The sequence below is a fragment of the Lissotriton helveticus genome, chromosome 4_1 (assembly GCF_964261635.1).
Source record: "Lissotriton helveticus chromosome 4_1, aLisHel1.1, whole genome shotgun sequence".
In the NCBI taxonomy this organism is placed as follows: domain Eukaryota; kingdom Metazoa; phylum Chordata; class Amphibia; order Caudata; family Salamandridae; genus Lissotriton; species Lissotriton helveticus.
This window is the reverse complement of record NC_136063.1, coordinates 101,409,707-101,434,667: the sequence shown is the minus strand read 5'-3', so window position 1 is coordinate 101,434,667 and position 24,961 is coordinate 101,409,707. Positions and strand designations below refer to the sequence as shown.

Genomic DNA, 24,961 nt, shown 5'->3' with positions numbered 1-24,961 from the left:
GCATGGGTCGCCGACGCCGTCTGCCCCACACCTGTCGGTCCCTGGGGAAGGCGCGTCGCGTGAGGAGATCGAGGCCTTCCTCATTGCTATGAGGGCGAGGTCTTCTCCGGCGGGGCCTTCGGCGCCTGCGGGCCCGTCGGTCCCGTCTGGGGGCCCGAGCGGTTCGGGTGCTCCTGCCCCGGCGCCGCCGGTGGCTCCGGCCCCGGCGCCGCTGGTTCCCTCTGGTTCGTCGCCGGCTGGTCTCCCGGCCTCTCCGGCGTCGGTTCCTGTGGGCCAGCCCAGGGTACCGCCCCCGCGTGGTGCAGCGACTCCGCCGTCGGCTCCGGCCGGCGTCGGGTCCCCGGCACCGACGCCGCGCGGCGCCACCCCCCTTTCCTCCCCGACTCCGGACTCGGAGCCGGACCGGCGTCGGCCGACGCCGGACCCGACGCCGATGGGGCCTGTTGACCCCGATGTCTATATCGTCGACCCAGAATATGGGTATGACGAGGAGGAGTATGGTGAGGGTTGGGAGGGGTCTGAGGACCCTCTATCCCGTGCCTGCCAGTACGATGTGGACTGGGTAGGTGATCTGGGTGATGCCAGTGGCCTGGACGAGTCGCCCAACCCTGGGTTTGTCTCTCCGTCCCCTGTGGCGTCCGAGGCGGGTGCTGCCTATTCGGTGGTCCTGATGAGGGCTGCCAAGGCCTTACACCTTGAGCTCCCCGTCGCGAAGGTCAAACCGAATATCCTGACGGAAGTTTTTAAACCGCAGTCATGCCCCCAGGAGCCTCTGCTGCCGTTTAATGAGGCCCTGACGGATGTCCTTCTGGGCACCTGGTCCAGGCCCGCCTCTGGTGCGCCGGTTGACCGGAACGTTGCCAGGCGTCACCGTCCCTGCGCGGACGACCCTGCCTTCCTGTCCACCCATCCCTCCCCGGAGAGTCTGGTGATCCAGGCCTCCACTTCGCAGTCCGCATTTCCGTCGGCTCCGCCCGACCGGGAATCAAAGAGGTACGACCAATTCGGAAAGAAAGTGTTTTCCTCTTTGAGTGCTGGACTGCGGTCTTGTAACACCGCGTGCCTCTTGGGCCGCTACACCCACTCCCTGTGGGATACGGTCGAGGAGTGTTTGCCGCAATGCCCCCAGGAAGTGCGGGACAAGCTCACCCGGGCCTTTGTTGAAGGCCGGGATGCGGCGCGGTACTCGATCCGTTGTGGTCTGGACACCACGGACTCCCTGGGACGGGCCATGTCCACTACGGTGGCGATTCGTCGCCATGCCTGGCTGAGATCTGCCAACTTCTCACCAGACGTCCAAAATACGCTTATGGACATGCCATTTGATGGCAGTCGCCTATTTGGTGACAAAGCGGACCACGCGCTGGAGCGCTTCAAGGACTCCAGGGTCACGGCCAAGTCCTTGGGTCTCTCGACCCAGACCCAGCGCCAGCAGACGGGTTCGTTTCGGCCCTTTCGTGGCCAAGGGAGAGGAGGTCCCACACGTGCTGCCAGCCACGCGGCGCAGAGCGCTCCCCAGCGCGGTGGCGCCCGTGGTTTCCGCCGTGGTGGCGGTAGAGGCCAGCGTCGTGGTCAGTCCACGCCTCCCTCCGCTGCGGCGTCCAAGCCTTCCTAGTCCGAGCTTTCGGGCTCACGTGACGCCAGTGGGTGGCAGGGTTCGCCATCACCACTCCCGCTGGCGCGCGATAACATCGGACAGGTGGGTGCTGCAGCTTGTCCGAAGGGGCTATGCCCTCCCCTTCGAGTCCACTCCTCCAGCCATGCCACCGCAGAACCACCGTGTGTCGGGGGACCACTTGACACTTCTGCAGGAGGAAGTTACGGCCCTCTTGGCCAAGGGGGCCATCGAGCGCGTTCCTGGGCCAGAAGTAGGGTGTGGTTGCTACTCCCACTACTTTCTGGTACCCAAGAAGGACAAGGGAGGCCTGCGTCCTATCTTGGATCTACGGAACGTCAACGGCTTCCTCCGGAAGGAGAAGTTCAAGATGTTGACTTTGGCTCAGGTCTTGGCTGCTCTAGACCCACAAGACTGGATGGTAGCGTTGGACTTGCAGGATGCGTACTTTCACATCCCCGTCCTGCCGGCCCACCGGCGTTACCTGCGGTTCACGGTTGGCCACGAGCATTTTCAGTTTATCGTGCTCCCATTCGGCCTTACCAGCGCCCCACGGGTGTTCACGAAAGTGATGGCGGTGGTCGCAGCTCATCTGCGCCGGTTAGGGGTTTCAGTCTTCCCCTACCTCGACGACTGGCTGTTGAAGGCGGGCTCGCCCCAGACAGTCGTCCACCACCTTCAGATGACGGCAGACCTCCTGCACGAGTTGGGGTTTTCCATCAATGTGCCGAAATCACACCTGTGTCCCTCTCAAAAGCTCCTTTTCATCGGAGCGGTTCTCGACTCGGCGCAGTTTCGGGTTTATCCCCCGGAACGGCGGGTCCGGGATATTCAGGCTCTGATTCCCATCTTTCAGCCGTTATCCCGGGTTTCGGTCAGGTTGACGCTGCGGCTTCTGGGGCTGATGGCCTCCTGCATCCTTCTGGTGCATCACGCCAGATGGCGGATGCGGGCTCTGCAGTGGGACCTGAAGTTTCAGTGGGCCCAGCATCAGGGCAACCTATCCGACCATGTCCTGATCTCGGAGGGCACTGCGAGACAGTTGCAGTGGTGGCTTACAGACCGCGATTGGGTCAGGGGCAGATCCCTCTCCCTTCCCCAGCCGGAGCACGTGGTTGTGACGGACGCGTCCCTCCAAGGCTGGGGTGGCCACTTGGGAGAGGCGGAGATCAGAGGCCTCTGGTCTCCGGCGGAGTCCCGGCTCCATATCAACATGTTGGAGCTGCGGGCGATTCGCCTGGCACTGAAGGCATTCCTCCCCTTTGTCAACGGGAGTGTAGTGCAGGTGTTCACGGACAACACCACCGCCATGTGGTACTGCAACAAACAGGGCGGTGTGGGGTCGTGGACCCTTTGCCAAGAGGCTCTGCGCCTCTGGCAATGGCTGGAACGTCAGGGCGTGACTCTGACGGTTCAACACCTGGCAGGTTCTCTGAACGCCAGGGCGGACGAACTCAGCCGTCGGTGCTCGGTGGATCACGAATGGCGTCTGAACTCGGATGTGGCGAGAGGCCTCTTTCAGCAATGGGGAGAGCCTTGATTAGATCTATTCGCCACAGAAGAGAACGCGCAGTGTCATCAGTTCTGCGCGTTGGAGTTTCCAAGACGGCACTCGCTCGGCGACGCCTTTCGGCGCGAGTGGAGTTGCGGTCTGTTGTACGCCTTTCCGCCTATACCACTTCTGCCCAGAGTGCTGAAGAAGATCAGGCGCGACCGGGCCCAAGTTATCCTTGTGGCTCCGGACTGGGCTCGAAGGTACTGGTATCCCGAGCTACTCAGCATGACAGTCGGTCCCTCGATCCGCCTGCCCCTTCAGGAGGACCTTCTGTCGCAGCAGCAGGGGACGGTCCTCCACCCGAACCTGTCCAGTCTCCACCTCCATGCGTGGAGATTGAGCGGCGACAGTTGAGGCCATTTGACTTGCCTCCTGAAGTCTGTGATGTCATTCTGGCAGCCAGGCGTCCCTCCACAAAGTCGGTATACGCCTGCCGGTGGAACAGATTTGTGGCATGGTGCACAGCGAAGGCTGTGGATCCCCTTTCTGCCCCTCTATCTGAGGTTCTCCTCTTCCTCCTTTCCCTTGCCCAGCAGGGCTCTGCTCTGGGCACTATCAAGGGCTATCTTTCTGCCCTTTCCGCCTTCTTGAGGCTACCTGATCAGCCATCTTTGTTCAAGTCCCCTATTGTGTTAAGATTCTTAAAGGGCATCACGCACATGTATCCTCCAGCTCCGTTCGTGATGCCTCAGTGGGACTTGAACCTGGTTTTGACTTTCCTGATGTGCGCTCCCTTTGAGCCCCTTCATTCCTGTCCTCTCCGTCTTCTCACCTTAAAGACGGCCTTCCTGGTAGCCATCACCTCTGCCAGGAGAGTGAGTGAGCTCCAGGCTCTTTCTGTTCAACCTCCTTTCTTGTCTGTTCATCCTGATAAGGTGGTTCTTCGGACCAGACCTTCTTTCCTGCCCAAGGTAGTCTCTGCTTTTCACATTGGGCAGTCCATCACCTTGCCCTCCTTCTTCCCGCCTCCGCATCCTTCAAAGGATGAAGAGCGGCTCCATCGTCTGGACCCAAAACGTGCGCTTTCATTCTATATGGATCGCACACGCCAGTTCCGGGTGGATGACCAACTGTTTGTTGGCTACGTGGGTGAGAAGAAGGGAAGGGCGGTACAGAAACGGACCATCTCTCGGTGGGTCGTCCTGTGCATCAAAGCATGCTACTCTTTGGCTCGGAAGGAGCCTCCTGTTGGGCTGAGGGCCCATTCCACTCGGGCCACGGCGGCTACTACTGCCCTGGGCCGGGGAGTCCCTTTGCAGGACATTTGCCAGGCGGCCACGTGGGCCTCGCTGCACACCTTTGCGAGGCACTACTGCCTGGACAGTCAAGTCCGGAGGGATGGCTTCTTTGGCCGTTCGGTCCTCCAGGACTTTCTGGTGTAGGTTGTATTGGTTCGCAGACCCACCACCGGGGTTGGTATTGCTGGGGTATCTATTCTAAGGTAAGGAATCTAATACTAACCTGTTTCTTTCAGATGAACAAGTTACTTACCTTCGGTAACGATATATCTGTAAGAAACAGTAGTTAGTATTAGATTCCTTACCGCCCCGCCCATCCTCCCCGTTCTGCGAACTGATACCTAGGGTTAGGGACATCCCTTTCAGGGCCCTAGTTTCAAATGGCACCAGTGTTGGTTCTCACATGGCTCTGCGTGTTCTGGCGCGGAAAAGCTGTGTGCAAAGAACTGACGTCAGCGCGCGGAGGCGGCGTCTATATACTCCAGCGACGTCATCACGGCGCACGACGCCGACGACGCGGAGCCGCAGGGGACGCCTGCAGACGACGCCTACCGACGCGCAGGGGTACTGCTACGCAAAAGTTTCCGGATCCAGACTGACGCCTGGGGATATTCTAAGGTAAGGAATCTAATACTAACTACTGTTTCTTACAGATATATCGTTACCGAAGGTAAGTAACTTGTTCGACTAGGCCGCCGTCGAGATTGCCTCGGACTATTTCTTCAACATCGGCGGCGCCGTCGAGTCATCTGCGTCGAGAGGCGGCCCGGCATCGGCGCTCGCTGTCGAGGCGACACCGCCGTTCGCCATCGGCGAAGAAGAGGAGGTCGGCCTCGAGGGGATCCTTGACGTCGAGTAGGACGTCGAGGTCTCGGAGGCGTTCCGCGTCGAGGAGACTCTTGTCGTCCAGGGAACGTTGGCTGTCGAGAAGGCGTTCGCCGTCGAGAAGGCGTTCGCCGTCGAGAAGGCGTTCGCCGTCGAGGAGAAGACGTTCGCCGTCGAGAAGGAGTCGTTCACCGTCAAGAAGGAGGCGTTCGCCGTCGGGAGAACGACGGTCGCCGTCGAGTCGAGTTCTGGCGCCAGAAGTCATTCTGGGTCCACGGGGGCACGCCGGTGATGTGTGCCGATAGGGGAGACTGTCTCTCCTTCGCCTCCGCCGAAGAAGAAGAAGGGGTCACCGGGCTCGGTGTACTCTGAGGTATATACACCTCCTAAGCCGAGGTCGCCTCCCCCTCCTCCTCCCTTGCCCAAGGAACCTCCGCCGCGGACTCCCCCTCCGCTTCCACCACCGCCTCCTCCTCATTCTCATCCTCTGCTTCCTCCTTCTGGACCGCCTGCAGTTCCGCCGAGGTCGGTTTCACTGCCACGGTACCAGACGCCGCCTATGGGGACTCCTCAGCCGAGGCACCCGACCAGGCCGCAGTCGCCTGCTCCTCTGAGACCTGTGGAGCGTCCGAAGCCGAGGAGATCGCGCTCTCGCTCCGGCCGGAGGGAGAGATCACGGAGTCGTCACCGGTCTTCAATAAGATCAAGACGACACCACAGAAGGCGCAGATCGAGGTCCCACACGAACTCTTCTGGGACCAGGGAGTACTCGCCGACTTTGTCGGAATCCCCTGGGACGAGGGTGTCGCCCGTTGACGACATCGTCTCATTCCAAGATGTTCTGTTGAGGGGTGCGGCTAAGTTGGGCATCACAGTGACGGTGCCCACGCCCACGACGTCCGTGATTTTCGAGACTTTACATAAAAAGCGCCTGTCTTGACCGTTGCTGCCTCTAGCACCAGGATTGGTAGAACCCGCCAATGAGTTGTTTCTCACTCCGGCGGTGACGAAGGCGGCCCCCTCCAGGCTCCTCCAGAAATACCGGGCTCCGGATTCTGACCCGGCTTTTCTCAGGATGGATCCGACGCCGGACTCAGTCATAGTGACGGCGGCTAGGAAGCAGCATGCCACCACCCCGTCGTCTACAGTACCTCCTGATAAGGAGAGCCGCTGGATAGACTTGGCGGGCAGGAAGGTCTGTGGGACGGCGTCAACTGCAATGAAGGCTGCAAGTGCTGCAGCTCTGCTAGGGTGATACGATCGAGCCCTATGGGAGTCCCTCCAGCAATTCGCTGAGCTCCTTCCTCGCGAGAAGAAAGAGGACTTTCAGGAGATCCTGAATGAGGGGATGTTGGTGTCAAACCAACTCATCAGCGCGGCTGCTGATGGGTCTCTTCTGGCGGCGCAGGGGTACTGCCATGGTATCAACCAACGGCGCCACGCTTGGCTTCGCCTTACGTCTCTCAAGCCTGAGGCTCAACAACGGGTGGCCAACCTGCCTTTCTCGCGGGAAACCCTGTTTGGTAAGCATGCGGACGATGAAAGCGGAGGCAGAGACCCTGGCGGCTGTCAGGTTGGAAAAGCCCAAGGAGAAGAAGACCTACCGCCCGTTCCAGAGACGGTTCGGGGCAGAGGGCGTGGGCAGGTTTCGGGACAGCAGCAGCAGTTCCGGAGGCCCTTCCAGAAGGGCAGAGGCGGCCAGCAGTCCGCAGCGGCGAACAAAGGCCCGGCTGGGTCTCGGCCCTGAGCGGTTACTTCCCCTGCATCCTTTACCCACTCCGGTGGGGGGAAGCATTCAATTTTTTCTGGCAGAGTGGAGAAAAATTACTCTGGACAAGTGGGTGCTGAATATTGTTTGCAATGGATACAGTCTTCGGTTCACCAGCCCGCCTCCAGCAATTCCACCGGTCAGCTCGCAGTTTCAGCTGCGCGAGCTCCTGGCGGAGGCCGACACCCTGTTAAGGAAAAGGGCGATAGAAGACGTACCTCTGTCTCAAAGGGGAAGAGGTCTGTACACACGGTTCTTTCTGGTTCGCAAGAAGGACAAGAACGAGTTCAGACCCATTCTGGATTTGCGACAAGCAAACAAGTGGATTCGCAGAGAGAAATTTCGCATGCTGTCGTTGCATCAGATTTATCCTCAGCTGCAACAGGGAGACTGGCTATGTGCTAGAGACCTACAGGATGCTTACTTCCATGTGCCCATTGCACACAAACATAGGAAGTTCCTGCGATTCCAAGTCGGCGCCAATCATTATCAGTACACAGTACTGCCATTCGGGCTGAAGTCTGCGCCCAGAACATTCTCGAAGTGCATGGCAGTGGTAGCTGCACACCTGAGGAAGAACAAGGTGTTTGTCTACCCGTACCTGGACGATTGGTTGATCAAGGCCTCCTCCTTCTCGGAAGCTCAAGCGCACTTCCAGAAGGCGTGCGTTCTCTTGAACAAGCTGGGGTTGCACATCAACATGTCCAAGTCTGTCCCAACTCCGGTCCAGTGCATACAGTACTTGGGAGCCTCCATCAATACGCTGTCAGCAAGCGTGTCTCCTTCGGAGGAGAGACGATTACCACTCCTTCGGAAGGCTCAGGCTCTTATGACCGCTCCATCTACAACAGTGAGGACGGTGTTTTCTCTACTGGGGTCGATGGCCTCTTGTATCTTCCTCACGCCACACGCACGGCTGCACATGAGACCATTGCAGGAGTGCTTGGAGTATCAGAGGAAAAGGTCTTGGGATGACAAGATACGACTGTCTCTGCATGCTCTTCAGTCTCTGAAGTGGTGGTGTTCAGCGGAGAATCTCCTCAGAGGGGTTCCCTTCCACAAGGACATTCCCACTCAGACTATCGTGACGGATGCGTCTCTCCACGGCTGGGGGGTGCACTCCGGAGACTTACAGATACAAGGAACGTGGTCTCCGACGGAGTCCACGTATCACATCAATTTCCTGGAACTCAGAGCTGTTCACTTGGCACTGAAGGCCTTTCATCCGTCCTTCCAGACCAACTCTCTGCTTGTACAGACGGACAATACGACCACGATGTATTACCTCAACAAGCAGGGGTGCTCGAGATCACGCACTCTGTCGCAGGAGGCGCTGGCGATCTGGCGCTGGCTTCTAGCCAGAGGACTGACGATAACGGCGACTCATCTGCCAGGTGTGCAGAATGTTCAGTGCGGATGCACTGAGCAGACTGATTCAGGAAAACCACAAATGGGTCATAAACGATGAAGTTCTAGGAGAAGTCTTCGCAAGGTGGGGGACTCCAGATCTGTTCGCCACCGCCGAAAACAGCAAATGCAGAGACTTCGCCTCCAGGTACTACCAGCAGGGGACACTGGGGAATGCGCTATGGATCAACTGGTCGAACAGCTTTCTGTACGCTTTTCCACCCATACCCCTGATTCCGGCGGTGCTCATCAAGCTAGCCCAGTCCAGGGCGCGGATGATCCTGATTGCCCCGGAATGGCCCAGGCAGTGGTGGTTCATGGACCTGCTTATACGGTCTCTCCTTCCTCACATACGGCTGCCGTGCCGGCCGGACCTTCTCACGAAGTTCGGGGGGCAGATGGTGCACCCCACCCTCTCGTCTTTGAGTTTGGCGGCATGGCTCCTGAGATAGTGCAATATGGCCATTTGAATCTACCAGAAGATTGTATGGACATACTGAAGGAGGCTAAGCGACCTTCCACTAGGACTTCCTCTGCTTACAAGTGGAAGAGATTTTGCATCTGGTGCAAGTCCAAGAACTATGATCCAACGACATGTAAGGAAGATGTAATCCTTCCGTATCTTCTACATTTGGCGCAGTTGGCCTTAATTTCCATTCCATTAAGGTTCATCTCGCTGCGCTGACTGCCTACAGGAAATGCCCTTCCAGACTTCCTTCTTTCAGATTCCTGTGATTAAGGATTTTTTGGAAGGCTTGAAGAAAGTCTTCCCTCCTGTCCGGCTTCCTTCGCCTTCATGGGAATTGAATGTGGTGCTGTCCAGGTTGATGGAGCCTTTTGAACCTATTCATAAGGCTTCGTTGCAGCACCTGTCCTGGAAGGCGGCGTCCCTCGTGGCCATTACATCGCCCGCAGGGTGAGTGAAATTCAGGCGTTGTGTTGCCAAGAACCTTATACTGTATTTCATGCTGCTAAGGTTCTTATGCGTACTCACCCTAAATTTGTTCCGAAGGTTATTTCTGATTTCCATGTTAACCAGACCATAACGTTACCTACTTTTTTTCAGAATCCTTCCTCTCCAGCGGAACGGTCTGCATTCCCTGGATGTTAGGAGGGTGTTGAAATTTTATCTGGATAAAACCAAAGACATTCGTAGGTCAGACCAATTGTTTATCAATTATGGATCAGTCAGGACCGGTCTTACTACCTCAAAACAGTCCATCTCGAGGTGGATTGTGTCCTGTATACAATTGTGTTACCAGAAGGCTAATAAGACCTTAGGGGGTAAACCTAAGGCTCATTCCACCAGGGGCAAAGCTGCCACGACTGCTTTGCTACGTAATGTTCCAATTGCAGAAATCTGCAAGGCGGCCACTTGGAAGTCGGTCCATACCTTTGCTAAGCATTACTGTCTGGACACTGATGCCAGGGCAGACGCTCAGGTTGGGCAGGCTTCGCTGTGAAATCTGTTCGCACAGTAGTGGTGTTATTTCTCTTCTCTCCACCGCCGCTTTGGTGTGGGGATGGGCTTGCCATTCTATTCACTAGATTATGACTATACACAGAGATCCCCTACTACAGTAGGAGTAGTTTCTGTCCTGTAACTCCAGTTCTGTAGAAGGGGTATCTCTGTTATAGTCATAAGCGCCCGCCCTCCTCCCCGGTGGAGAAAGATATTCCTGTAAGGAATGCTACAGGTCTGGCGTGTTACGCCTTCAAAAAGAACTGAAAGTAAAAGGGACCTGCTGTGCATTGTGGGATACTGTGAGAGTTCTGGAAAGTTCTCTTAAAGGCACCGTATCCTGTTCTGAGCCACATGGGGCTTGTCTGTCCACTCCTTCCTCTCTATCATTCCAGAGGCTTTTACTGGTAAAGGAAAGTTTTTCTCTGTGGAGAAAACTGGACAGGCTGTGCTGTTGTGGGTTTTTGGTGGAATTTCTAGTTGAAGTACCGGACAGTGTAGCCTGTGGATATAGGCTGCATTATCTGTCTTTAAATTCTCTCTTAAGTGTCTGTGCAGGTCTGCATTTTTTTGACGACTTAAGAGATTATTTGTTATTGCTCCGGGGTCCACGCACATGGGCGGGACTATTCACTAGATTATGACTATAACAGAGATACCCCTACTACAGAACATACCTCCTCCCACTGGAGGGTGACTTAATAGGGGGTGAACCCACCCCAAGGAAGGGACCCATTGGTCCCAACCTGCACACCCCTATAACACCCCTAAATTCAGTATTTAGCGGGGACCATGAACCTTGCCTCCTCACATTCAAGGAAGAAAGAAAAAAAGACCTTAGAGCTGTGCTAACCTAGGAAAAAGCGGACACCTACTGCTTTGGCTCCAGCCCTACCTGCCTGTCTCACCTACGACCTGCCTACAGCAAGAATCCCAGCGAGTCTAGCAACCAGCAACCCCCAGAAACCTGTCCTGCCACCTTTCAACAGACTCTGTCTCACGTGAGCACCAGATTTGCCCAAACAAAGACACAAAAATCGGAATTCTTGTGATCTGCACCCACAGCCAGAGTACAAGTAGCCCAACACCCCAAGGAGGTCTCCCTAGTGATCCTGACCTGCGATCTGGTGATCCCCAACCTCCCTCAAGATGACGCCTGCAGCGTCAACCTGAAGGATCCCCCCGACCGGAGCCGTCAAGAAAACCAGATCCCAGAAGACATCCCTGCGGCTGACGCCCTACTGCCTTGGGTGGCCAAATCAACCATTTTCAGCTCTCTCCTTTCCAGCCGTAGGTCACCTTCAAAAAGCTTCCCTGCCTGAGCCTGCAGCATCTTTGCGAAACCAACAGTCTCCTTTTGAAAGCACAGAGTCCTCGATGTCTGCTTTGCACACTGCCCCCATCCGCCCCAGTGCTGCTGGAAGTGCATCTCCTGTGCTGGTCATTGGCCCCTGAAGAGCTGACCTTCACCCCTAGGAGCTTTGCTCCCACATCAGAGTGGCCTGCTCGTCAGCAGTTCCTAACGGAAGGCCCCATTGGCTAAAATTGGGTCCCTTTACTCTGCACCCAGATGTCCCAGTGCGTAAGATCCTTAAGGTGTGTTATTTAGGCATACCGCCCCCAGTATTCAAAGTAAGCCAATAGTAACCCAAAAGTAACCTGAAAATAATTACTGTTATTTGAATTGCCTTTAAAGCATATACAAACCTGTAACAATTGCAATATCGACTACAACTGTATTTCCTTGAACAGTCTTGTATTTGAAAGTATATATTTTCTCACCTGTGCCGAGTTCTGCTTGGTTCTAAAATAAAAGTTAAGTATACCCTTGTTAGACCTGGCGTCATTGGCGTGAGTCTCCCTTCCATTTTTGACGGATTGCCTCCTCTTTTTGATATGTTTTGCTGGATTTATGCCTTGGGCACTGTGCCACTGCTAATCAGTACCACAGTGCAAGTGCTCACTATGTCAAATTAATGTACTAATTGGTTATTCCACAATTGCGTTATTTGATTTATCTGTCAGCCCCTAGTACAGTGCACCATGTGTGCCCAGGGCTTGTAAATCAAATGCTGCTGGTGGGCTTACAGCACTGATTGTGCCATCCACAGAAGCAGCTTGTAAAGTGTGTCTCAGGCCTGCCATTGCAAGGCCTGTGTGCAGTCTAGCACTGCCATGTTGCCTTGGCCAAGTGCACCCACTTGCCAGTCCCTAAACCTTCCCTTTGCTTCATATTAGACACCCCTATGGTAGGCCCAAGGGCAGGGTGCATTGTAAGTATAAGGTGGGACATGCTCCGATGTGTGTAGCATGTTCTAATAGTGAATAATAGTGAATTACAGCCAGTTTCGTTTTTCACTATTGAAGGCTACCTGTTCTCATAGGCCAGAATGGGCAGTAAGATTATTACGTTCTTAGACTCCTAACTGACTCAGGGAACATGGTAGAAATTCAAATGTAGTATGCCTGAACTCAGAATAATAAAATTATGAAAAGTTGGTTTTAATATTCTGTGTTTGAAAATACGACTTTTAGAAAGTAGGTATTTTCTTGTCTAACTATCCATGCCTACCTCTGCTGGGTTGTGTATTCCTTGTCTGGGTTTGTGAGAGACAGGGCTGGGGGATTCCAGGAGACAGGCTGGGGCAGCCTGGTGGTTACTAGAGAGATCTGCATCTAGATGGCAGGGAGGAGTTGCACCTGGGACCTAAATAGGGCTGGGCCTTCCCTCTACAATGCTAGCTCCACCCCCTATGGCTTCTCTGATGTCTCTGCCCTGCACTGTGAAAGGAGAGAAGGAATCATGTCAACAGAGTGCTCCAGAGCTGTATCCTGTACCCCTGTGCTGGCTCCACCTCCTGTAGGGCGGCTGATGTCTCTGCCCTGCATAGTGAAAGGAAGAAGAGCCATGTATACAAAGTGCTCAGGAACTGGTTTGGACTAGGCAGAGGCCTCTCTGCCTTGAGAGAACAAAGGATTTTGGGGTATAAGTATTAAAACCCTGATCCCAAGAAATTAGATCACTTCTGGACAAGAAACCTTTCTGCCAAGGAGAAGAACCAAGGAAGCTGCCGGAGTTCTACTGCCCCTCTGCCAGTGTACTGTTTGCTGGGTTGGCCTGCAGTGGTTGCTTCATTGCCAAGGGAAAGGAGAAGGAACTTTGTAAGGACTTTAATCTACAGAATATTCTCCAAGGGCTTGAACTGTGCTTGCCTCCTGCTGAAGTCTCAGGGACAAAAGACTTCAGCTCCCTCCTGAATTTCCTTGATGGGACTTCTAACTCCAGTCACTTGCGTGCCGCTGGGAGCTGGAATTGCGACGCATCGAGAAGAAGCGTGTCGCCACCGCAGCGCCGGGGAAGCGAGCCTTCGTCGCATCTCCCTGGAAGCATGTGTCCCTGCTGTCGCATCACCCGAGAAGCGTGACGCCATAGAGAGAGTCGCCATTGCATCACCGGAGAAGCGGGTCGCAGGGCCTGTCGCTACTCCAAAGTACAGAGTTGTCACAAGGCTGCCAGGGCGTCATCGTCATCGCATTGCCGCATCAAGGGCGCCATCTTCTCGCATCGCAACCGGATCATCGCATCGCAACCGGATCATCGCATCGCATCCGGATCATCGCATCGCATCAAGGCGCCATCTTGCGCACCGCAATGGGCCGAGAATCTACGCATCACCTCCGCTCCAGTAAGGCTCACGACGAGTCCCCTACTCTGCGCAAGCATTGAGGTAGGACGCAACCGTTCCACCGGATCACGGAACCAACGCATCTCCCCCTTTGCGAGCCTTTTGTTTACTTTGCGTTACGCATCCATGTACTTGGTTGAGAACTTTGTCGCATTTACCAGCAACTTGAACTAAGCAACTTGAATCATCTTTTAAGTAATCTTAAGTGTAGTATTGCGGATTTTTGTAATTTGTGGTCTTGTGTTTAAGTCTATATAAAGAATACTTATTTTTATGAAACCTGTGTTGTCCATCTGTAGTGTTTTCACTGTATTACTGTGTATATTCACAAATGCTTAACACACTGCCTCTGAGATAAGCCTGTCTGCTCGTGCCACGCTACCAAGGGTGTGAGTGGGGGTTATTAAGGAGTGTAATCCCCTTATCCTGTCTTAGAAGTAAGGGTCCCTATTCGGACAAAGGTGAATACCATTGCCAACTAGAGACCCCCAGATGTAACAACCCTTTTCATACTTGCCTAATTGGTGTGGATTCTGTCTGAGTGTTTGCCATCAGCCTTGAATGAGTTACTACAATAAATGCTTAATACACTCTCTGGATCAGCCTAGCTGCTCGCCCTCACTACCACAAAGAGAGCTGTTAGTACTTGCCTAATTCAGACTCTGCTATACCTCTGGGGACTCCCTGGACTCTGTGCACACTATACCTTACTTTGGTATAGTATGTACAGAGCCAGCTTCCTACAGAACCAGTCTACAAAAACTGAGACACATGCCAGTTTTTAAGTTTCACGAATAGTGCCCCCTAATGTTTGTGCATCACCTATGACAGCAGTTCAAATTTGATTGAGGAGCATGCTTCTCTTTGCTTTAAAGTCGTTTCATAGTTCTGCTGTGGTGTAAGTAATTCCAGGGTTACAGGTTTTAAAATGCTTTTAGGTATTGAATAATGTTCTCTGGGAAGTATATTCTTATTTATGTTCTTTATATTGCGGTTTGTGATTCTGTGCAGGTGAAGCGGGCAATGGTTCAAGTGATCAGTGCTATGGCTCATCACGGGTACTTGGAGGAGGCAGGCGGTGAGATAATGGTGGAGTATGTTGTCCGTCTCTGCGCTTTGTCTTCAGAAGCCATGGTAGGTCCCAAGCAATATTAGGAATATGTCTTTCAAGACGTTCTGTGGTTACTGCGGCGTCGGATGATATAATCAGTTGCTCACACTTCACAAACTGCTAGTTTATTGACTTTCTAGTTGTCAGCCCTTGAGTATTTTGATTCTTTTCATACCTAAATTGAGATCACTTTACTCTGTATTATTGTTATCATATGTCCTATATGATTGTTTCATTTTTGTTTTTGATTGCCTGTATGGTTTGATATGTTTTGATCCCAACAGAATTGTTCTTTTCAGTTACCATCTTCAGACAAATAAATGTAAACGTGGTATTGTAAAAAAATCAAGGGTGTCCTCTCTTGAGGTCATTTTTGCACCTACTGCTGACACTTCATATGCATTTGGTCTTTTATAGACTATATGCCCGGACTATTGTTTTTCTCATCGCAATGGTTACCTCAGTGGATTCTGTAACATAATAGTGTAATATTTCTAAAAGTGACAGCCACCTCTCCCTGTATACTTCAGACAGTATGTTCTACTGAAGCCAGGTGTGATTGTTTTTGCTTGATAAAGGAATGATGTGAGAATCGATTTAACTCTTTTTTACATTTTTTCCTACAACAGCAAGTCAAGAGACAAAACTCTGATTCTGATGATGTGACGGGGGAGAGTGTAAGGCGCATCAGCATCAACACCCTGTACCTCATTAGCACCACAATCGACCGAATGAGTAATGTAAGTGCAACGTCAATAATTTCTGCAATCTCATTTGAATCTGATCAGGCAACCTTGTTGAGTTATTCTGGCTCACCGATTGTTCAGTTGATCAATCAGCCTGTAGTGGTGGTCTGCATGATGAACGATTTAATTTAGAAGGTAGTGCTTACAAGCTTTGTCTGGAAATATTCAAAGTCAAAGGTGATAGGTTCACAAACCGGTCACTCCCTATTCTGGTATGTTTCTAGCAAAGGTTTGAATGCCAGCAGGGCAGACTCAAACTTTCATCTTGCTAAAGATCATTAAAACATCTTGTATTTACGGTGTTATCAATTTAAAACAAACCGCGATAGCCAATAGTTTTGACAGTGTGTTAAACATGTACACACAGGCATGTGCAAATATTGCGTGCACAGATTGCATCCACAAATACTATTTAGCTAGCAAATTAAGCCCAGGCAAATTTTCTTTCTAAATGCAAGAAATTCACTAAAAACTAGGATTGCTATCATATACAATGCATATAGGAGGCCAAAGAATAGAGTGACAAACTGTGCGATGATTGAGTGTACTTTTCACTTATGAAACAGCTTCTCCTCATACATTACACCAAAGATCCAATAGCTTGAGGTAAGAGAAGTAATCCTCCAAGTGGACCCCTTGCCCATGCAATGTATATTTTAGAAAGCTGGTAACAATTGGTGCTGAAGACACCTGCCCTATCAAGCCAGTTATCAAAAGGTTATAATAATAATTTATGTTCAACACATTCTTCGCTGACAATGGCAGGTTCTTATGCAGAACCGTTTCATCTTTTCAGTTGACAAGGATGTTCAATGTGGGTGGTAAAATTTCCTTTGGATGGTTATATGTGCGCCGGGAGAAATTGCAAACAGTTTTGTCCTTATGCGGGTGCTTCCCCTCGTGATGGCGACTTCTAACCGCAAATTCCTCATATTGGGAATACCCCCGGCGCCATACTGGATCAGATTTGTTTCTCAGCAATTCCGTCTTGGGCCGGTAGATGTTGCTGCACTGCTCTGCGTCAGCTCTGTCTTGAGACAGGAGAGTCATTGGGGCCACAATACAACATCCACGTATCACGTCACTTTTTTTTCCGGTATCGGTTTGCGCCATCAGACGTGGATCCCTTAGTAATGAGAATTTACAAGAGCAATTCGTCCGTGATAAGATTATTATGCATACTAGCAACCCTAACATACAAGATAAGCTGTGGGTAAATGGTGAATCCCCTTTGAAAGAAGTAGTTCGACTAGTCAGGCAGTACTGGATGAATCAAATAAAATTAAACTCATCAGCAAATCTTATTCAGGCAATTACAAAAAGGCAGATGACAAATGCACGATTACCAATGAGGTATTTCATGGGAAGCAGGTAGGTGAGGCTAGAAGGAACAGTGGAAAATCTACTAGCGATTACCAAAATTCCAGAAAATGCGATCGGCGTGGCTCTAGTGCGCATTTGGCTCACTACAAAAAGTGTCCTGTGAAACATCAGAAATGTACACTTTGTGGCATAGTGGGGCATTTCGCAAAAGTGTGTAGAAAGAAAAGTACTAAGCGTGGTAAAATAGTGCAGCATGTTCAAGGGGACATTGAAGCGAAGTCAGAGGCTTCAAAGCATTCTGATTCCTCTAATGTAAACTGAGTTTTCAGCGATTACGACGATTATTGTTGTCAATTTTGTAAATGTTAGGAAGCCTGGGTGTGATGTGAATATGGGCGGTGTGCTACTGAATGTCGTTGCTGATTCAGGGTCACCTTTTACTATTGTTAGTGAAGAAATCTGGAAACAGAACTTCATCCAGAAACTTGGAACCCATCATGACAGATCACATGTCATTGCTAAAAGTTATACTGGTGACACCATAGATTTTATAGGATCCAGAAATTCAGGGTTGAGAATTCAAACTTAAAGGTAAGTCAGCAAATTGTACAATGTCTGTGGCAAGGAAAGGACCCTCCGTCCTAGGTTGGAGTGATCAAGGTAAACTGGGCATCATCCTTATTCCCAATTGTGTTGATCCTGTTCTTTCAATTAATTAAATAGACAGGAACAACTCTGGGTTGATTTAGGAATTCCCAGAAGTTTTTTTCTGGTTAGATTTGGTCTATTAAATAATTTTGAACACAAAATTGAAATGAAAGACGATGCAAAGCCTTGTATCCACAAAGTCCGGCATTTGACAATTTCCATCAGAGATTATGTACATTGTGAACTACAAAGATTGGTATCTGATGGAATCATAGAACAGGTAGAATCTGCTGAATGGGTTTTCCCTATTAGTAGTTGTTACATGTCCCAGTGGCAAGGTCGGATAATGCATTGACCTAAGAGACCTCAATAAACACACAATATCCCCTACCACGCATAAATAAGATGTTTTTAGTCACCACAGGCATGAGTTGGTTTTTCACAATCGATTTAAAGTCAGCATACCACCAAGTGCCGTTGCATGCTGATTGCAAAAGAAACACAACTTTTAACACTGTTTGGTTGTTACCATTTCACCAGAGTACCTTTTGGATTAGGCTCCGCCACTGCCCTCTTCCAGAGAATAATGACTAATATGTTTGAGGGGATAGTTGGTGTGAAGTTCTTCCAAGACAGCATTCTGATTATGGGTAGCAATAAGATGGAACATTACACACAGTTGAAGCAAGTTCTTGAGATATAAGAAAAAAAAGGGTTTGACCATCGAACACAACAAGTGCAAATTTGCACAAAGCAAGGTCTTGTATCTGGGTCACAGTATAAGCAAGGACGGCGCCAAGCCCAACCAATGCCTAGTGGATGCCATAGTAACACCACCCAGTCTCACTTGTAAGAATGACGTCTGGGCCTTTCTGGGATTAACTGAATACTGTTCCGTACTATGTATTCATAATTTCTCAGAAAAGACTTATTACATTTACCAGTTCTCAAGAACAAGGTAAAATTTGAGTGGGCCAAATTGTGTCGGCAATCTTTTGGGAGTATTAAAAAGGAGATTAGCAATGCACCTTTTCTCAAAGGTTTTGACCTCACAGCACAAATCATTGTAACTACAAATGCCAGCAATAAAGATTTGGGGTAGTTTTTTCACATCGGGACATAAAGAACAATGAGTGGGTGGTTTATTTCGCATCACGTTCTTTTAGCTCAAGTGAGGAAAAATACTTAGTGATAGAGCGTGAAACACTAGCATGGGCATTGAACCATTTTTGCAAATACATATGGGGATTCAGAGTACTCCTGCGATCAGATTATAAGCCCCTCACAAAAATTCTGTCCACATCTGGTTCAGAAAATGCCTCACCACGAATCAGTAAAATGTCTGAGAAATTACAGGACTACATGTATGATGTGGCGTACTGGCCCGGAGTTAAGAAACTTGTTGCTGACCTCCTTAGCAGATTGCCTTTATGTAGTAATGAAGTCCGTGGCAGAGGTGTAGTTTCACGTAGATTTATTAAATTGTAGTTACAGGCTCTGAAGATCATCTAGAGCAGCCCCACCAGGATCAGCCTCCCTGGTGCTCAGCCCATCTTCAACTGACAACACTCACACCAGATACCCAAGCATTCCAAACATGTCCATCACATTAACATTCCTTACAGAACACTCACACTGGCTGAGAACCTAGGAACCAGGTACATAGAAACAGTATAAATACAACAGGATATTACATATCATCTCCCCTTAAATAAAAAATTAAATAAATGATACCAAATTAAACAACTATGCACAATAATTCACAAAATAAGAAAATACTCCAGAGCCCAGGGATGCAAGGTAAGCACCACATCACGAGAGGGAACGAAGACTAAACAAAGGTGGAAAGAAGAATGAATAGATATACACACAAAATATCTCTCATTCTCCCCCTTTAATATTGGAAACAAATAGAAATGATTCAAGAATGTTAAGCTCACACAAAGTGAGATACCATTACATGAAGACACGTGAAAAATAAACTCATACACTGTGAAATAACTACGAGCAAATGGGCCTCACAAGGTGACTTAGAGACTGTTGAACAAATGAGTGTATATGTGCGGCACAGGGTGACACAAAAGTGCAGCAGAAAGTGACTTACGCACCCTATGAATGTATACGTTTGTCACATGGTGACTTACGCACAATACATATATCCCTCATATAAGGGCTTGCAGCAACTAACCTAAAAATTGGTGAGTGTTACCGACTTGGTTATCCCTCAGGTAAGGGGAAAAGTAAAACACAAGAAATGGGCAATTCACACCCACAGAAGAAACCCCAGTGAAAGATGTAAAATTCACGTAAAACAGTATAAGGTGTAATGTAGAATGCCAACCAAACAACATAGTTTAAACATTGTAAATGAAGCAAATTCAATGTGGAAAAAACAGCCACCACTGTAAGTAACTTGAGACACTGCTGACTAAGCCGTGCCACATACCCATAATCTCCAACCCTCTGGAAATATCAAACCAGAACTGCAAGGTGTCCACTTAAAAAGATGTACACATAGCATGTATCACTGTGCACTCGCAAAGGAAAAAGTCAAAAGATTGTAGCACCAAGGCACCTAGAAGCACACACAGTATAGTGTAAAGACTTTGCCAAAATAGTCACTTTACAACGTGTGAGAAATTTCACATTATGGTCCCTTCTATCTTGGAAGAACAGTGCATAACTTCGGTGAGCGACTCCTCACCCTAAATACACCACAGACTATGTAAAGCATAGCGATCATGAATGGTGATGCTGCAGGACTAGATATATCCTCATGGCACAATGAATTTCCTACACATGGAGTCGGATAGTGCTATTTCAATTTACCTCCAAGTTCCGAGTTGTAAGCATGACAATAGTGCCTCTACCTTCCCGTTATGGTTTAATGTTGTGAGTTTGCGCTACTCACACGAAAACACCTGCATCAAGAATGAAACTTCAAACTAACACACCAGACGTAATATTAGTGGTAGACAACCGAACATACTGGACAACTGTCATGAGAGTACTGCAATGTTAGCACAGCTGCAGACTTGCTTGAAGGTTCTCACAATACCAAGATGGTGGAACGTATGTCACACTGCGCTGGATGGCTCATGGCACCTTCGTACAGCAAAGCATCCCACAGTAGCTCGCAGAGCTGTATAGCAACAAATGCTTAGTTGAAGTGTCTCCACGTGACTCCATGGTGAAGGTAAGTGTGCGCGCTCTAAAAATGACTCATGCCTCCGTTTTGAAACCGCACCACAGTGGTTTAACTGCCTTTATTCTAGAGAGAAAACAAATAAGAGACCAAAATTATCTCTTTAGATGACCCGCTTTGCTGGTTTCAAGGCAAATTTTCATATGAGTGTCACCCCATTCTATGTTGCAGTGACATAGGTACATACCTTTCACGTCGCAAAACCAGACCAAAGTATGTGTTGATACCTTCCAAAAAAGAAATGTAGGAAAACAAAAAAACATGACACGGTGTGCAGATCTTACCCATAGTAAGCGCACGCTAAGGTGGTTGGTGGAAAAGGTTGGATGTCTGAGTTGTCCAGCTTGTTACAAGTTGAGCAGTGTCACACTACTGAACTCTGCAGCCATAGATGAGTGTACCTGACTTCAGAATTGTGAATGTGCTTAGGATCACACAAGTTGTCACTGGAGATACTGAAGATGTTGGTGAGCACAGCACCCCTAACCTGGCACTGTTCTGATGTGGAAGCCACTGGTGGGGCTGCAAGGCGTTCTGCTCCAGTATCTCTTGCTTCCTGTGAACTTTTGTTTTAAGAACTTCTTGATTTCTTCTGCCATGAGTTTCAACTGTAAAAACTACATCCAAAAATTGTACTTTATACGGACTCCTCTTTTGTAAACATCTTTCACTTGCAAAAATATTTTGCGCTGTCAAATCTCTTTTGAACCATTTCCTCCTGGATATGTACTCTGCGATGTCTGCTTATTTGTGAACGTCTTCCTCTTGTAAATCTGCTTTGTGCTGTAAGCATCTGTAGTTACTGTATGTTTCTTAATTTTTGTATCTTTTAAGAGCCAGTTACAATGAAATCCACTTGTAAGCATTGGGTTAGTCTCCAAGCCATTACCATAAATGTGTAGTAATGAAGTCCATGGCCGAGGTGTAGTTTCATGCAGATTTATTAAGTTGTAGTTACAGACTGTGAAGATCATGTAGAGCAGCCCCCATGAGCAGCCTCCCTGCTACTCGGCCAATCTTCAACTGTCAACACTCAAACCAGGCCACCAAGCATTCCAAACATGTCCCTGAAGCCAACATTCCACACAGAACACTCACACTGGCTGAGCAGCGAGGAACCAGGTACATAGGAACAGTATAAACACAACAACAGGATGTTACACTTTAATTCTCGAGGAACCAGGTACATAGGAACAGTATAAACACAACAACAGGATGTTACACTTTAATTCTTGAGGAAGGCAATGTTCAGTTTCAGGATGAGGATGACAAAGTGTCTTTACTATTTAGTGATTGGTTAGAAGGTATCGCACTTTGAGTGGAAAAATCACATGCACAAGGATACCAAGTTTGTGAATTCATTGGCAAGGAATGGCCAATCAAAAGATATCTCAATATGTATGAAAGAATATTTTGGTAAGTAAGAAATAAATTGTATGTTGAGAATGGCTTACTATTTAGATCTGGTAAAGTAATTCCTCCCACTAGCTTAAGGAAACGTGTACTTAGACTTTGCCACAAATGACACCCTGGGATTTCGAAAGCAAAACGAAGGGTCAAGAGTAAATATTGGTGGCCAGGTCTAGACTGATAAATTCATTAGTCAGAGAATGTGTAATTTGCAATGATTTTGACAAAATCTTAAAAACCTATGAAGTACCCTTGAGCCCCATTTAATTTCTTGTGGACCATTTTTCAAAATGGCCGGAGATTATAATTGTGCAGATTGTACCAGTATAATCTCCTTCTTGGATGAATTGTTCATGAGAAAAGATTTACCCAAATGTATTTTTGACTGATAATGGCACACAGTTCACATCCACCTCTTTCAAGTAATTTCTTGGCAGGAATTGTATCACACACAATACAACATCACTTTATCACCCTGAGGGAAATGGTCTTGTTGAGCGCTTTAACAAAGTGCTTAAATGTTGTTTTCAGTTGTCCAGAAATAGCAACATGAACTGGGAAGAAGAGGTCTTCAAGATTTTCTGGCTGAACAGAATCACCCCTAGTTTAGTCACGGGTGAAAGTCCTTTTGTTTTAATGAGAGGTAGACTGGCCTTAAGTAAAAACCTTATTTGGATACCTGTGTCTAAACAAGTTGAGTGGTCTCCGGAATCTGTGAGGGAATAAGTCAACTTAACGCAAGAATGTTACAAAAAGGGGTATGAAAAAAAACATGGTGTGAAATACTTACCATACAATGTGGTGATATGATCAATGTTTACTTGTAAAAAAAAGTATAGAAAAGGTTAGAGTAGATTATTTTGTCGTTTAAGAATTAGCAAATTGTGTCACAATTTGGCTAAACTAGGGGATGGAAAAGTCTGGCTCAGAAGTAGGCTAGCCAAATGTGCATCTGTTAGAAAACCAGGGGACTCTGATTTGCATAGTAATGTCCGAAGCAACAGTGATTTGTGGCTGGATTTTGACTATGTTGATAATTTGTCTCGAGTCACACTGTGATACTGGAAATGTTGATAGTAGAGGTAGTACTGTTAATGAAATGGCATCCTCAGCGGAATCCTCTACTAGTCACATGCCTGTTCACAGAAATGTGAACATCTCACTTTCTGACACTGAGAGTTTGATCAGCAATCATGGTGTCACTGGCAGATTTGGAAGAACCATTAATAAACCGAAAAAATACAATGACTGAGGCTTTTGACTAGTGTTTTATGCATCTTGCGATTGGTGGTGTTAATTTTTTTCTTCCCACTCCCCATCCCTGGTTACTATTCAGATTTGCATTTGCTAATTTTTTGTCTTTATATATAGGAGGAAAATGTTATGTGAGGACGTATCATGGCCACATCTTTTGTCCATTATGATGCAACCCCCATCCCATTTTCCTATTGGTACCCAATGTCACCCCATTCCCGTGATTCCAGTGTGACCCTTGCTTGTGTGAGGTTCAGCAGTTTTACAGCCAGTCAGCAGCTCCGGTGTTGGACCTTTTGGGGCTTGTCATAATAAATTTACCTTTGCACCAAAAGGCTTTCTCTACAACCATGGCAGCTGAGGTCATGGAGTATGTCTGCATCAGTTCTTCTCAGACTTATCTGATTATCATAAAGGAGACGAAAAAGGCCCTCTTTGTGGGCATCTTGATGATTTAAGTGTCAAAGGCTTTGTTTAAAGTGCTGAAGTCATATCCAACAGATGTCGGTTTCACTGTGTGCCTTATCTGGCACAGTCAAGCTGAAATTTGCTCCATAAAGTTGTACCCTGCCTTTATTATGGTTTACAGGGAATGTTATTCTCCCTAATCTTTCTTCACAAATCCAGTCATCAGACTTTTTAGATGGTTTAAGGAAAACCCACCCTCCTATACTGCAGCCCTCTTCTCCATGGGAACGGTCTGTTTTTCATCTAAATTGTTGGCTTCTCCTTTGTAGCCTACACAGGAGGTGATACTCGAGTACATTTCATCAATCAATCAGTCGGGGAATTGTAAGTGCGCTACTCACCGGTGAGGGTCTCAAGGTGCTGTGGGAGGTAAGCAGATCCGTTCAGCCGAAGATCCAGGTTTTGAAGGTGTTCAGGGTTGGAGCGCGTCTGATGTCTGTTGGTAGCTCGTTCCAGGTTTTGCCAGCAATGTGAGAGAACGATCTTCCGCCTGCTCTGGCTCTGTGGATGCGCAGGGTTTCAGCTAGTGCGAGGTGGGCAGATCGGAGATCTTTTTTTGGGTGGAAGTTTATTCTGTCGTTGAGGGTCAATTTTATGGAAGGTTGATTTTGTGATGCCCATTGCATCTGCCTGTAGAATGAGCATGGTGAAAGCTCTGTTGAGTAGAATCCTATTAGCTTTTGCACTACAGTGGTAGTGTCAGGTACGCCTGTCTTTCCTGCTGAAAGTAGTGTCAGAATTTGATATTAATTGGTCTGTCTCATTGTCACTTTTCTTTAGAAATCTTTCCTAATATGGCAGTACAGTTTTCATTTTTGTTTAGAAAAGCAAAGAGTTTGAGTAGATCTGATCAGCTGTTTTATCAACTGTAGGCCACGTCATATATGATTAACCCTAGCCTCTGTCCAGATGTATAGTTGAATGTATTTGAGTCACTATTGTGAGAAATTGGTTGGTTGGTTGAGGGGAGTTTTAGTACTTCTCAAGCAACAGCCACAATCCTTGTCATGGTGACCCAAAAAAGTCACTAAATTAACCAGTTCTTAACCCTCTGGTAGCTTGGTATAAAAATAGTCACGCTTAAGTTAGAGGCAATGTGTAAAGTATTTATACAGCTCTCAAACAGTAATAAAGTGAAAATGCAACACAAGAAAAATGACACACCAATTTACAGAAATAAAGTAAAATGTAATAAATTATTTCACACTAAAGCAACAAAACTCCTATCCGTATAACCAGA

General features: G+C 48.6%; 1 protein-coding gene across 5 annotated transcripts in view; it reads left to right on the top strand.

The window, feature by feature from the left end:
- MROH1 (maestro heat like repeat family member 1) overlaps nucleotides 1-24,961 on the top strand; it is a 2,054,050-nt gene that overhangs the window by 673,468 nt on the left and 1,355,621 nt on the right. For all 5 annotated transcript variants that reach the window (XM_078686516.1, XM_078686513.1, XM_078686514.1 and 2 more), the window contains 2 exons: nucleotides 14,568-14,690; nucleotides 15,297-15,407. In XM_078686516.1, coding sequence (XP_078542642.1) covers nucleotides 14,568-14,690; nucleotides 15,297-15,407 — 234 coding nt within the window. The remainder of the gene's footprint in view (nucleotides 1-14,567; nucleotides 14,691-15,296; nucleotides 15,408-24,961) is intronic.